Source organism: Patagioenas fasciata, chromosome 3, assembly GCF_037038585.1.
Source record: "Patagioenas fasciata isolate bPatFas1 chromosome 3, bPatFas1.hap1, whole genome shotgun sequence".
Classification (NCBI taxonomy): domain Eukaryota; kingdom Metazoa; phylum Chordata; class Aves; order Columbiformes; family Columbidae; genus Patagioenas; species Patagioenas fasciata.
The window spans coordinates 10360107-10373325 of record NC_092522.1 but is presented as its reverse complement, the minus strand read 5'-3'; the positions used below and the strand labels follow the sequence as shown (position 1 = coordinate 10373325).

At 39.6% G+C, this 13219-nt stretch overlaps 1 protein-coding gene across 13 annotated transcripts in view; it reads left to right on the top strand.

Annotated features, from left to right (window-relative positions):
- Positions 1-13219, top strand: part of EHBP1 (EH domain binding protein 1) — a 223938-nt gene that overhangs the window by 171095 nt on the left and 39624 nt on the right. For 4 of the 13 annotated variants that reach the window (XM_065834135.2, XM_065834138.2, XM_071805753.1 and 1 more), the window contains 5 exons: positions 85-232; positions 7135-7251; positions 10093-10220; positions 12873-13014; positions 13165-13219. The exon at positions 13165-13219 is cut by the window's right edge and continues 52 nt beyond it. In XM_065834135.2, coding sequence (XP_065690207.1) covers positions 85-232; positions 7135-7251; positions 10093-10220; positions 12873-13014; positions 13165-13219 — 590 coding nt within the window. The remainder of the gene's footprint in view (positions 1-84; positions 233-7134; positions 7252-10092; positions 10221-12872; positions 13015-13164) is intronic. The other 9 variants (XM_071805752.1, XM_071805751.1, XM_065834144.2 and 6 more) reach the window with 7 other exon arrangements.

Here is a 13219-nt window from a genome sequence, read left to right as displayed (position 1 = left end):
CCAGTTACTATCATGATGATCAGATTGAGAATGAAATTGCATTTCTGTCAATTACTGAGTTGGCAACTGTTCAATATATCTTAGCAGCAAGATGAAGAGCGGCATCGGCAGCTGAGAGAGAGAGCTCGTCAGCTAATAGCAGAAGCTCGATCTGGAGTGAAGATGTCAGAACTTCCTAGCTACACTGAAATGGCTGCAGAAAAGTTGAAAGAAAGGTCAAAGGCATCTGGAGGTGAGCTGAGGAACCTTGTGTATTATTCCTATGGTAACCTAGAAACCAGAGACCTGTTTGGATATCACTTCTGTTCACACTTCAAAACGTTGTTGTTCATCTGGTGCATGTATCAAAAGACCTGGCTGTGGATACGTTTCCTAAATCAGTGGTGTGTCACTTCATTTCCAACAATTAAAAGAAAAACAGATATGTGATTGAAAGAAAAAGATGGTATGTGAACAAGTAGCTCGTATTGGCCCATTATTTACAGATTTGTCATTACCCACAGTTTTTTAGTATTTTATGGTTGTTGGTTGAATACATATATATTTTTATATAGGAGCACAGACATAATTTGGGGGGAAAACAACATTAGAAATACTTAGGAAACTTTATTTTGTATTAAATGTATTCAAAAGACTGCTGGGCAAGAGAATTTTAAAGGCAACCCAGGGGAGGTGAGGGCAGCAACGTTTTGATTTTAAATGGCAATCTTTTGACATACCACTTGCCTTTACAGATTTTGAGTTGTAATATTGCTATAATGTTATTAAACTGACTTTGAAATGTCATTAAAATTCATATACCTGACAATGCTACAAGCTGGAGGAATGTAGTGTCACTCAAGCTCAAATGGGTGCTGAGCATATGTTCCATTACAGGCTTCTTGCTCTTTTAGTGTCTTCCAGATATTCTAAGGGAAAATTGTGTTTCTCATGCTAACACTCAATTGTAAGCCAAAGTGTCAGGAAAATCCAGCCTTACATTCACAATGCATGTAGATTCAACAACAATACATTTTTCTTCTCTACTACATGTATTTTATGTGCATATCTATTTAAATATAGTCTTATTGCACCCTAAACCCTACACTTCTGTTCCATTTAACACCAAAGAGAAAAGCGGTTAGTTGTATGTCTCCCTTTGGGTCTGGTCTTCAGTTTTTCTCATTTTGCCTAATAAATCAAGCTTGCTAAGATAACTCTCTTTTGTGATAAATAGGGAAATTACATCCTTGATGGGGAGGGAGCAAGACAGGCTGGGCAAAATTGCACAGGACTTGTATACTAAGCAGACTGTGGTGTCCTTCATCCCTTTTCACAAGTTATGACTCCCCATCCTGCATTATTTGATCACTTCCTCCTCACTGTTTTATCATGCTTGTGCATAGCTGTTCCTGCCATTTCTCCCCTCCAAGTAAGGTGCGTTTTCTGGGTATATCCCGAGTGTTCACCTGGGTGGTAGTTGCCCTATTTTGTCACAGTGTCACACTTGTAGTGTTGCTAAATAACCTGGTGTGGTGCTTTCTGGGGTGTGGCCTTCCCTGTTCACATTTTCCTCTGAATTTTGCCATTGCTATTCCTGCCCTTCATTCAGTTTATAAGCAGTCTCAGACGTAACTGCGCATTGTGCATATATAGTGGGAAAAAAATATTTATACATATAGATTGCATATGCACTCAGAGAGTTTTGATGTTATTAAAGTAGGAGACAGTATCAGTACTGATGACAACTTGTTTATAAAGTTATTGACACTATACTTGTTGGGTTTTGTACAGTATAACAATTTCAATGCTTCCTACTGTTGAACGTGCTTGGAGTTGCGTACTTTGACGAAGCTATTTGAACTTCTTTCGGACTTCCAGTTTTCATTTTCTGTCTCCTTTTATTCATCTTTTTTCATGTCAATGTGCATTTTATAGCACCTCCTTCTACTTATTAATTCTCAAAAAGCTTCCCTTATGGCACATTTTCCACATACTTCTACCACTCAAGAAATTAATTCTTCTAAAATGGAGTAGTTCTGTGAAATGACACCAACTCTTTATCAACCAAATAAATGATAATTATTTCTACGTTTAGTATTTTTCATATATTTTCACCAGACATTAGGATTTAATACACAGACTCCTTATTACAACTGAATGTTGCCTCTGACTGCATTCACATGTAGTAGGCTTTTTTCTGTGTATAGTCCTTTATTCCCTATACGATACCCAAGGCAAGCTTATAATAACATCTTCCGAGCTCTCTTGTCCATTTTCCTTCATTAATCTCCCCTTCTGCATTGATTGCTACGTTTTAATTTACGAAAAGGAATGTACCAAATAGTTTTTCTCTCAATTCAGTTATTCCAGAAAAAAGTGCTATTTCAGCTGTGAGATTTTGGAGTTTTTAAAGACTAACTTCTTGCTCACTATTGTAGGTGAAAATGTGATCTCTTTCAATGTTCCTGTATGCTCATTAAGAGTTTCATGCTTTGGCACTAGTGCTACATTCTCTGGTAAAAGGCTTCATTTAATCATGGTCTGAAAAACTCAAACGCCTATGGCAAGTTGAAACTTTCCTGGATAAGCAGGATCCTTTGCTATGAAATCCAGTCCTTTTCATAGGTTATTTGCCATGTGAGACAGAAAATACTTTTTCCTGCCAACTGCCAGAGGGTTTGGGATGGCAGCTTCGAATTTATTAGATGTCCCACTAGCTTCAGGCTGATAAGCGGATGCCTTGAGATGGGTCCAGGGACGGTAGTGAGATAGGAATCCAAATACCCTCATTTTTCCCAGCAGCAGTGGGACAAAGGAATTGACATCTTATCTAGGTATTGTCCCCATGCAGTTGGACACCCGTCGACTCTTGTGGGATTTGGGTAGTGTGTTTTCTTTACTCTCTGGCACATCTCCATCCTTTATTTGAGATGGTGTCTTTGTGAGGATGTGGCTCAGATCAAGAGGTGGTGCATAGGCAGTGGAGGGAGGGAACAATGGAGAGGACAGGGGGTAAAACAAGTATAGTGTGAAGCAGCTTTGGTGAAAAAGTACTAAAAATAGGCAAAACTGGGAAGGGAGAAGGCAGCGAACACAAGAATGACACAGAAAGGAGATGTTAGAGGAGCAGGGAGGGAAAAACACAGGATAAGCAACATCCAAATGTATTGTAAGCAAAAAAAAAGTTTTCAAAAATTTTGGAATTAATGCCAAAAGCTGGAAAGGTGTGCTGCAATTAAAAAACTCACCACAGAGAGCCCACTGGCATTGCATTGCACTTGTATGCTCAAAGTTTTCTGGCTATGTTACAGATTTTACTTCTGAGGCAATGATGTAGAGGGAATGTACATGGTAGCTCAGGCTTACTCACCATGCTTACCCTCCAATTCATAAAGCAGTGTTAAGTCCATGATTTAGTATTCTTAACAGGCAGTATTTGAATCTGTAGGTAGGTACTGCTATACTTTCTTGTCCTGAAATCTCTTTTCATCTCTGCAGTTCTTCTGTTCCCCTCTTTTACTTCCTTTATTACTGTTTAGATGCTCCTGTCCCATCCTATAGCCTTAAAGTGAACTCTGTGCCTGAAAGTAAATAAAGCAAATATCTGAATATTTGCAAGCTTGAAGGATTTCCCAGAGACAATCCTGGAGGCATCTTCCCTAAAGAGCAAGTTCTGTTCATGCAGCTCCAGTGGCACCTTATAGACACTTCTCCCACTAACGTGATCCAACCCCCATCAATGCTTTTACCGCTGTATGAAAACTGTACCTTTTTGGTTTCGTCTAGAAATTGATGTAATCTGCTGCAACTCCGTCACATGTGGACAAGCTTCAACCAAGTCAATAGAATATCAGTTTAACCACAAATTAAGCCTATACTTAAGCTGAATAGTAAGACATATGAGCTAGAAAATGCCTGTGGATCTTTTTTCCACCGATATTCTGGCATTCCCATTTGATTCGAGAAGATTCTTATTTATCTCTCTTCAGTCCAGGCCATGTGGATAATGGTCAGTGCTGTTTAGTTGATAACTTAAACCTTTATCTTTAATTCTGTTTGCTTCTTCATGACACAGTGAAGCTTTGCTGTCTTTCTAGGATCCACATTTACATACTTCTCAAGGAAGCAGTTCTTTAGTACTCTGCTAAATGTGTGCCCTGGTTCTAGACCAAGTGGTTTAAGTTTTTCACACTAGTAATTTGTTCTTTTCATAAAAGATATCTGTTATCTCTTCGTCATGTTGTTCCTTTTATCATTTATAATTGCAAAATCTTGTTGCAACATGCTCCCTAAACACATTTCCCTTTTTAATACATTGAAAGAACATTGGACTGGAAAAAAAAAAGGGGGGAGCGGAACTAGAGTGGTTTAAAATAAGTAATCTGTTGATTTTGAAAGATATTTGAAAATTTCTCAAATTACTTCAAATGGATGTTTTAAATTGATTTTTTTTGATGAAGTGTAGATGTTCTGATAATAATATTCAGTCAAACCCTGGCAACTTTAAATTAAATACTAGGTCAGGTCATGATCTGACACTAGGAACTGGTGTCTTCGACATTCCCATCTCTTTTGTTACCTGAAATGGTGGTGTCAAAGACAGTGCCTCTGATCTCATCTCACTATATTAAATTAAAGGAAATCAAATAATCTAATATAAGCATTCCCTTAGTATGCAGCAGTGTTAAACCCTGTCATCTTGTTTGGATTGTTTTGACGCATCCAACATCCTGCTGAATGGCTGGTACTCGTGAGCTGACCTTGTGAGCTGACCTCTTTGGATACTGTGGAAAGTCGCCTCCTGCCACTAGGCTCACAGTGGTTTTGGCTTCCCTCTGTCACGGTGGTGTCCTTCTTTCTTTCTCTTCGACCTCTTCCAAGTGTCCATGGCCCTCTGCTGCTGTTAGCCTGGTCACGCTTTCAGTGTGTGTTTGAGAGCACCGTGGCCTGGATGCCGCTGAATTTCTCTGACACCATCATGAAGGATTTAAAATCATGTGAGAAGTCTGATTCCTCATTATAAGAAGTAGAGATGCTTTGAGGAAAATTCAAAACTTCAGAATTGCTGCTGTTGCTGCTTTACCATTCTCTGTTTTCTCTCTAGTCTACTTACTACCCCACTCCTTTCTCCATGATGATCACAGTGGGCCCTTCTGCTTTGTCCACCTGCCTCTGCCTTACCTGAATCAACGCAAGTCCAGGTCGCAGAACCATCTGTGTGAATTTAAGTGGGAACAGAAAGGATGTCACAGGGAGTCCTGGGTGCTTCTTCCCACCCGGTTGTAAACCTGAAGCACCATCTGTCAAGTCCCAGGTCTGGTCCCAAGATCCTGGTTTGATTGAGGAGAGATATTCTTCTCCATCCATCTGGCTCAAGCTGGGACAGTTTGGAAGAACGCGGATTCTTCCAGGGACCATTGAGAGTTAGTGAAGAGGAGCCCAGGGAAGTCATTGTGGTCAGCTGAAATGGAAGGGTCCTACTTCACAGGCTGCTGCTCCATCATACATGCAACAGATGTTGAATGAGACACTGAAGTGGAAACTTCTTTGCTCCTGTCTGTCGCAGCAAGAGCCTTACCCTGAATTGGCAGAGGTCTGTGAAAGACGTTGATTAATTACAGAGGAGTTGAGGGAGCAGCTTGTTAGAAGAGAGTAGCAGACAGATAAAAAATTCAGCAGACTCCTAAAATGGGAATTATGGGGACTGTGGAGATAAAAGGTAATGAAAAGAAATAACTGTATGACCTTCCTGTCTACAACATGGGACATGGGCCTGAAGTGCAGACTTCAGGTCTGGGGATGAGGTTTGGTATATTTCAAAGACAGATGATGAGTGTTCAGCACCAATCTTGGTCCAAACTTCCCCAAACTTCTGGCATTCAGGATTACAGCATCTTAGGATCCTTTTTGTGTACATGGCATTTGAATGTACCACTATCCTGTAATTATAATTAGTATTTTTTCCTATTATGAAGTGTTTTAAATTTCCTTTAGTTACTATATGTGTCATCTTTCTCCAGGCACACTCTTCTCTTTTTTGTCATTTTTACATGCATGCATACATACGTAGGAAAAAAAATTGTATAAGTCTGGACAAGTTTAGATAGCATTTGATATGAGAATAAAGTGAGTAAATACAGTGCAACTACATGCTTTGAAAGTACTAATCTAGCTTTTATGGACTTTAATTTCATTATATATTTGTATTGAAAATGTGAGTCAGGATTCTTTTTTGGCATCTGCTTCACAATTCAGCACTTGCTATTTGATCTTCCTGAGGTTACTTACTCTTTCTGTGCCATAATTTACCTACACCATCATCATAATTGTAATTATAATAATCACCTACTTCATGAAACATTATGAGGCTCATTTACAAGTGATATTCACAAGCTGCTCTGAGAAGCTTGGTAAAAAGATCCCATAAAAATATAAAGTATAATTAGAATTTATTATTTTATTTCAAATGTATGCAGCTTACAAACAATGCTGATTCAGAGTGGTGCAGTAATCTGTGAGTGTGCTCTTGCTACAACTGAGGTCAGCTCTTGCTCAGCATGATGTTCCAGGTGGTAGTTTTCCTCCTTGTAGCAGACATGGCAGGAGAAGCTAACACCTAAGCAAGGTATGGTGATCACTGGTCTGTGATATACTGTGCAAAGTAAGGAGCAGCAAGTCTCACCAAGCTGGGAACTCAGTACCCAGAGCTACTGCCTTTCTCAAGAGACTGCAGCTCCCAGGTGCTTCTGCTGGCCAGACCCATCCAAACCTGCCGTATGCCAGCTTCGGCACCCATCCTGCCTTATAGAGAACTGGGAGCCTAGGGGAAATCATTTTGGCTCAAGTTATAAGGAAAAGCATGTGTGCTTTTCAGAGTTAGCCAGAGACTCAGCACAGAGAACAGCCACTGCTGAGGCCAGACTCTACCTTTATTGTAGCAGGAGTTTCCAGCAGAGACCCCTGTGTGTGTATTGAATTGCATCAGTTTAAAGATAAATCTGTGAGTGGACAGAGTGAAATCTGCTTCCAGACTTATTTAATGATTTGCATTTTTATCATAACTCAGCTTGTTCTCTGAAGCATTCATTTTTTTTAGTAATGTGGTGCATGTAAGTAAGAAAATACTAACCTTAATACTGTGTATTCCTACAGATGAGGATGAGGATGATGATAATATTGAGATAGATACTAACGAAGAAGTTCCTGAATGCTCTGTTACTGGAGGTGGAGATGAGCTTACTAACCTAGAAAATGACCTTGATTCAACGGGTAATTTAAATAATGACTATTTTGTGTATTTTGCATGACTAACACTCCATCATCATATAAGTATTAATGTGCTGCTTCTCTGTCATAGCTTTGTTCTTTTGTGCCTTTTCAGGTCTTTTAAGCCCTAATGCTTGTTCTTTTTTAATATTTTGCATTCGCACTTAGTTGAAATTTAAAATCGGCAACAACATCATTATTTCCAACAATAGCAGATTTAAATCTTCCATGCTGTTTCGTGGGGAAGGAGAGCCCAGGCCAGATCGGTAAAGCAGAGCCGCCTGGAATCTCCCTGCTTGGATTGTCCTAGCAAGGTAGAGAGGCCAGAGGGGCGAGCAGTGGCATTGGTGAGTACAGCTGCCGCTCTCTGCGCTGACATCCTGGTCCATGCGCCCAGTGGAGAGGAGCAAACACGTCTCTGTGTTTCCATGTAGGCTTATTATCCCTCCAGTTCCTTCTTGAGGGACAGTTCTTGTATTTATACCTTGTTGTTCCGGTGGGGGCATGGAGGTATAAATTTGAATGGAATGAGTCCTATTTACAAAAGTTCAGGTAATAGGTTTTTAATAAATAAAAACATTCAAGGGAACAAGTCAGCTGGAGCCCAGAGCAGTGTGGAAAGCACAATTCAGCATCAGGATAAAGGCAGTACGAGAGAGAACTTCTTACAGCATGCTCTGACTTGGTTTTGCCCATGCCACTGGACCCAAGTTTGTAGCCCATAATATAGTAAATCAAAATACTTCATTTAGTTTTTGCTCTTTGTAAATTAAAACAACCATGATGAGTATATATAGCACCTTCTTTCTAGTCTTTTTTTTTTAATGCTAAAGGTTTGAGTCATGTCCTTTGTTTTTGGTTTTGTTTGGTTTTTTTTGTTCTTACAGTTGAGGATTTCCAAACACATTAGAAAATGTATTTAGTGTTTCCAACATTTGAATTAAGCTGATTTAAGGCAGAATCATGTCAAAGAATTTTCCAATAAATACTGGTTCATTTTAGGAGAAATAGAAAATCAGTAAATGAATATTCCTGTCACACAGTCCCAGTGACTTACCAATATTTATTTCTGTGGACCTTTTTTCTTGAGAGTTGCCTTCTCAGGGGTGCAAACCCACTATCCAATGCTTCATCTCCACCATGGGAAGACATTCTGGAAAACACCTGGGACATCACGTTGCAGTTCAGTCTGCACTGTGGCCAGAGGGACAAATGACTGGGAGAGGGAATGGGCAATAATACAGAAAGCAGTCTAATGCTGTGATAGAAATCAGTGTACACAGGTTTCAGTGGGATTCTGCCAATTCATACCAAGTTCTAATGAAGGCTAAATCTCCTAGGAGCACCGAAACGCAAAACTGTAAGGGGCATTTCACATTGAGGATCACAATGATCATCTTAATTTGTTTGGTCTTCTCTCTCAAGAAGAAAAAACTTTTAAAAGTTATTTACTGCCGGTTTTTGGTTTTAACGATGACGTCTGTCTGTATTTCTCAGTACTGCTATCGTATGCTGTTGCGAATGTATCTGATAAAATGTCAGCCTCTTATATCACAGTTATTACACGATGTTTGTGTATAAACACATGCGAATGTGCATGTGCTTGCATGTGAGCCTCAATTAAGGGCACCCTGACTGGGTGTGCCAGAGGAAAGGGAAACTATCCTTTGTCATCGCCCAGCCCAGCCCGCCGCTGCTGCAGGCCCGCATCACTTGATTGCCAGCATGCCAAAAATACTTTGGTTAACATGAATCGGAGCACTCCAAACCTTGGAAGAAGCTCTGTGGCAAAAGTCATGGCTTCCCTTCCCACACCAGCTAGAAGTTACCAGCCTGTGGTAAAAAACTCAGGCTGCCTATAGAAAAATGTAGCAACTTCCGTTTGTTTGATCCAAGGCCCAGAAGTACATGCGCAACATATGCAGGTGATGCTTCATTCGCTCTATTTCAGGGGTGATTTCTCGCATGGTGCTGCATGTAGAGTATGTCTGGGGGCTTCTGCGTAGCATTACTCTGCCTTCCTACCCAGGGTTAGCTCCATAGTCCTGCACTGCGGTTTGTTATTAACACCTTTCTCCTTATTATGTGTGTATGTGTAGGTAACTATGTGTGTAGGTGTGTTACAAATTCATATAGTCAACGGTCACGTACAGAATGAGCATTTTTGGGAGGTAAAATTCTCAACTCTTGTTTCTTCGGGCTCTGATCCAAGTTGCTAAAACTGATAAAAAAAATTTGGGGGCTTCAGCAGATTTTTGAATCTGCCCCTTCAATGCAGTTACCAAGGGTCTCACGGTTTCAATGTATTCTATAAATCATAGTAAAATATTACTAGCAAGCTGTCTCTTTTGATACTGAAATTTTAATGTTGAGAAGCTGTGCCAGGGAGCCTTAGGATGAAGTACTAGTTCATAAACTAGAGGGGTTATCCGTACTTAGAATCTGTGATAAATTGTTATATGTCATCTTAAAATAAATGGTTCTTTAAGTGTGTTTTTATACCAAAGAATAGGTATGTACGAGTTGGGAGTAACTTAAAGTAAATATTGTCTACTTTCTGTTTTTTCATCTGCTGTCTTCAAGCACATTTATATGTTCATCTGAGTACTACATATATATATATTTTGAGAAAATTTACTGTGTACATTACACAAGTCTATGCCAGTCCAAATAGCAAAAAAAAAAAAAAACAAAAACAAAAACCAAATTCCCTCTAGTTTTTACTTTTTCAGTTTGAAATGATAGCAAAGTGAATGAAATCTACCTCTTACATTGCTGCATTGTTGTAGCAACTCTGCATTTAAATGCATCTCACTCTGTTGTATGTGGTATTTGCATATTTAGCAGAACAAAACAGTAAGTTGGTGGATTTGAAGCTGAAGAAGCTCCTAGAAGCTCAGCCACAGGTGGCAAATTCACTCTCCAGTGCTGCTCAGAAAGCTGTAACTGATAGCTCGGAGCAAGACATTAAGGTAAGTTTTGATTAATGCTTTTGTCTCGGTACCTGTATGTTCCGATTTTGGGTTTTTACTTTGTGAGGAAGAAAATGATTTCTTATCAAATCCTTAACAGTAAGAAACGCTGAAAATCTTCATGGCAGTGCAGTTGCATAGACTGCAATGCACTGGATGTTTTCCTGTTGCTTAATCAACACATTTTCCTTTCTTTTTTTTTTTTTTTTTTTTAATCTTGATACTTGTCGTTGGCATAACAGTAAGAGATATAAGTAGCATTTCTCAGTTCTTATTGCTCAGGTTGTCACTGCATTCAGAAATACAGTGCGGGCTCCATCCTGCTGCTGGTGCAATCACCAGCAAGACTCTCCCTGACTTTAACGGGAACAGGATTGGACTCTCAGTGATTTGCTCCGCTTTTCAAGCTTGACCCTCTGTGTTTTCTCCATTAAAATTAAGCTGTGGTACACTGTAAAGGCATACATACTTGGGTGCTTGACAACAAGTGCTTCTGAGGAAAATAGACACGACTATGTGATCGTTTCGCCTATTCTTAATGTTCACCACTTCAACATAAAGCGCACACCAATGAATTTTTCATTTCATTTTCTTCATTAGACCCCTTGCGTTCTTACTATTATTTTTTTTTTTTTTTAAATAGTCCCTGTATGTCACTAATATCCCTATGGCTCTGGGGCACTTCCAGTTGGGTATAACTTTTCACCCACCTGCAGTCTGGGGGGAAGGCACTGCTGACTGAAAGGATTTCCTTCCCCAGATACAGAGATGCTTTGAAGTCCCAAAACAATGACTTTCATTGCTTTTCCCTTGCACTGTCGGTTCCTATAAATTGGTGATGAAAGTGTGTGGCAGCAGCAGAGGACTTTCGGTCTCTATCTTTGAACAAAAGGAAGCCTGGATCAAGTCTGATTTTTGCGTTCAATTTAGCTTTCTGCAGTGGATTTAATGCAAAATGAAGCTGGCCCAAGAATAATGCAATGGATTGAAAAGGCTAACTGAATTAGTGGGCTTAGAGGAATACATTTGTAAAGTGGCAGAAGTCCCCAGTCATAAAAAGGTTTCTTAAAATGGGATTTACTGGCTAATCACACTAATATTTTAGCATGTTGCCAGACCTAAAAAATTAGTCGTGTTTGTTTATTTTGGTAAAGACTCTGGTTTAGGCTGTCAAATGGTTATTGTCCTAATAACAGGAAACCACCTTTTATTTAACCAGAGTCATAACCACCCAATTAGTGCAGCTGAAAACTCAGCCAGAGCATACGAGCAATACTTTTTTTTCAGCTTAGTTTGACAAATGACACATGGGCTGCTTCTTAGGGTGATTTGATATCACCTAACTTGACGAAAATGGTATTTCTCTTTAGGAAAAGCGTCCGTGACGGAGTTTGGTTTTGGTTTTTTTTTAAGGTGCTCCCACAAAAGGCACAACTTAACAGTTTATTTCTGTGTACATCTTTCTAAGGAAGAGCTGGAAAGTGGCATTATAGGGAATATATGGTGTCCATCTGTTCTCATGGAGCTCTCGGCATTGAGGTGGATTTGTTTTTTAATAAAATGCAGTTTACACGTTTCTAAATGAGGCATTCTGTGTTTGTGGAAAAGGATAAACTGTTACCTTCCCTTGGGGATTGTGTATCCCCGGCCTCCTTGAGGCCAGAGAATAGGCCATTGGAGAACTCCCTCATTACCGATTGTCTCAATGCAGAGGAAGGGCAAAGTCTTGGTAGCTTTTGATAACCAGTTTCAGCATTCAGCAGGCTTAGCTATTAGTCATGCATCTTAGCCTTTCCCTATTTACTTTCAAAACACTTAATAAAAATAATAAAAGATTAGGTATAAAATGAAATATTTGTTTGGTACACAGCACCTCGGTATCTGCAGTTTCCACACACTGCGGTGGTTCAGTCTTCTGGGATATTTCGTGTTGATAGAACCATTTGAATTTGTTACCAGTATTAACATAGGAAGCCCTGGAAAAGATAATTGTAGTTTCCTTAGCTGTAAAGGGCTTACTTACAAATCTGGCTTTGGAAAGTTATAGCTGATGAAATGCAGTTCAGTGGGGTAGTATTATAATCCTACCTTTTAGCCTTCATCCAGCATTAGTGGTTTATCTCAATGGGCATAAAATTAGAAACTAGTTCTTCTTGTCATACAAGTCTGTGGGACTACAGAAAATCACAGATTTCTTTACCGGGCAGGGAGAAGGGCTAAAGGCAACACGCTTTTAAAATGATACAGATCGTGTTCAGGGGTAGAGACGCCGCTACTTGGCAGCAGCATGCATGGCGCTTGGCAAATCAGAGTCGCAAAGGAGCGATTTTTCGTTTAAAATCGGAATCTCTGGCAAATGCCGGTCACAATTAATAGGTCTGGCTGTTAAGTAAGTAGAGAGTCCTGCAGGAGCGTGCCCACATAGCACAAAGTCGGTCGTTGCCACCACACGTTAAACAAAAAAGAGAAATTAATCACTCTTCTCCTTTTTTTCTGCGGCTGATACTTTCATCCTATATAAACTGCAGCCTGAGCTGTGAAATCCTCTTTGCAAAAGCTGCATCCCGTCCCCTCACTGAAATGTACATTTCGAATTTGTGTCTTCCCATTTGTAAACAAAAGAAACTGTTGTGTGTCTGGTTTTTTTCCTAGCAGAATGGAACAGAGGAACATCGTGCTGAGCGATTACAAAAAGCAGCAGAACGGTTTAGAAATCCTGTTGTGTTCAGCAAGGACTCCACCGTCAGAAAAACTCAGCTCCAGTCTTTCAGTCAATACGTGGAGAACAGACCAGGTAGGAGAAAATATAAACCCTGTTTTCCCATCTTATGATTTAATAATATTTAACAATAAATATATGAAAACCTGATAATGTAAGTCCACATTTCAATACATAAATATCAAGCTTTATAATAATTTTACATGTCTTTCCCCTTTTTTCAAGAGATGAAAAGGCAGAGATCAATACAGGAAGATACAAAGAGAGGAAATGAGGAGAA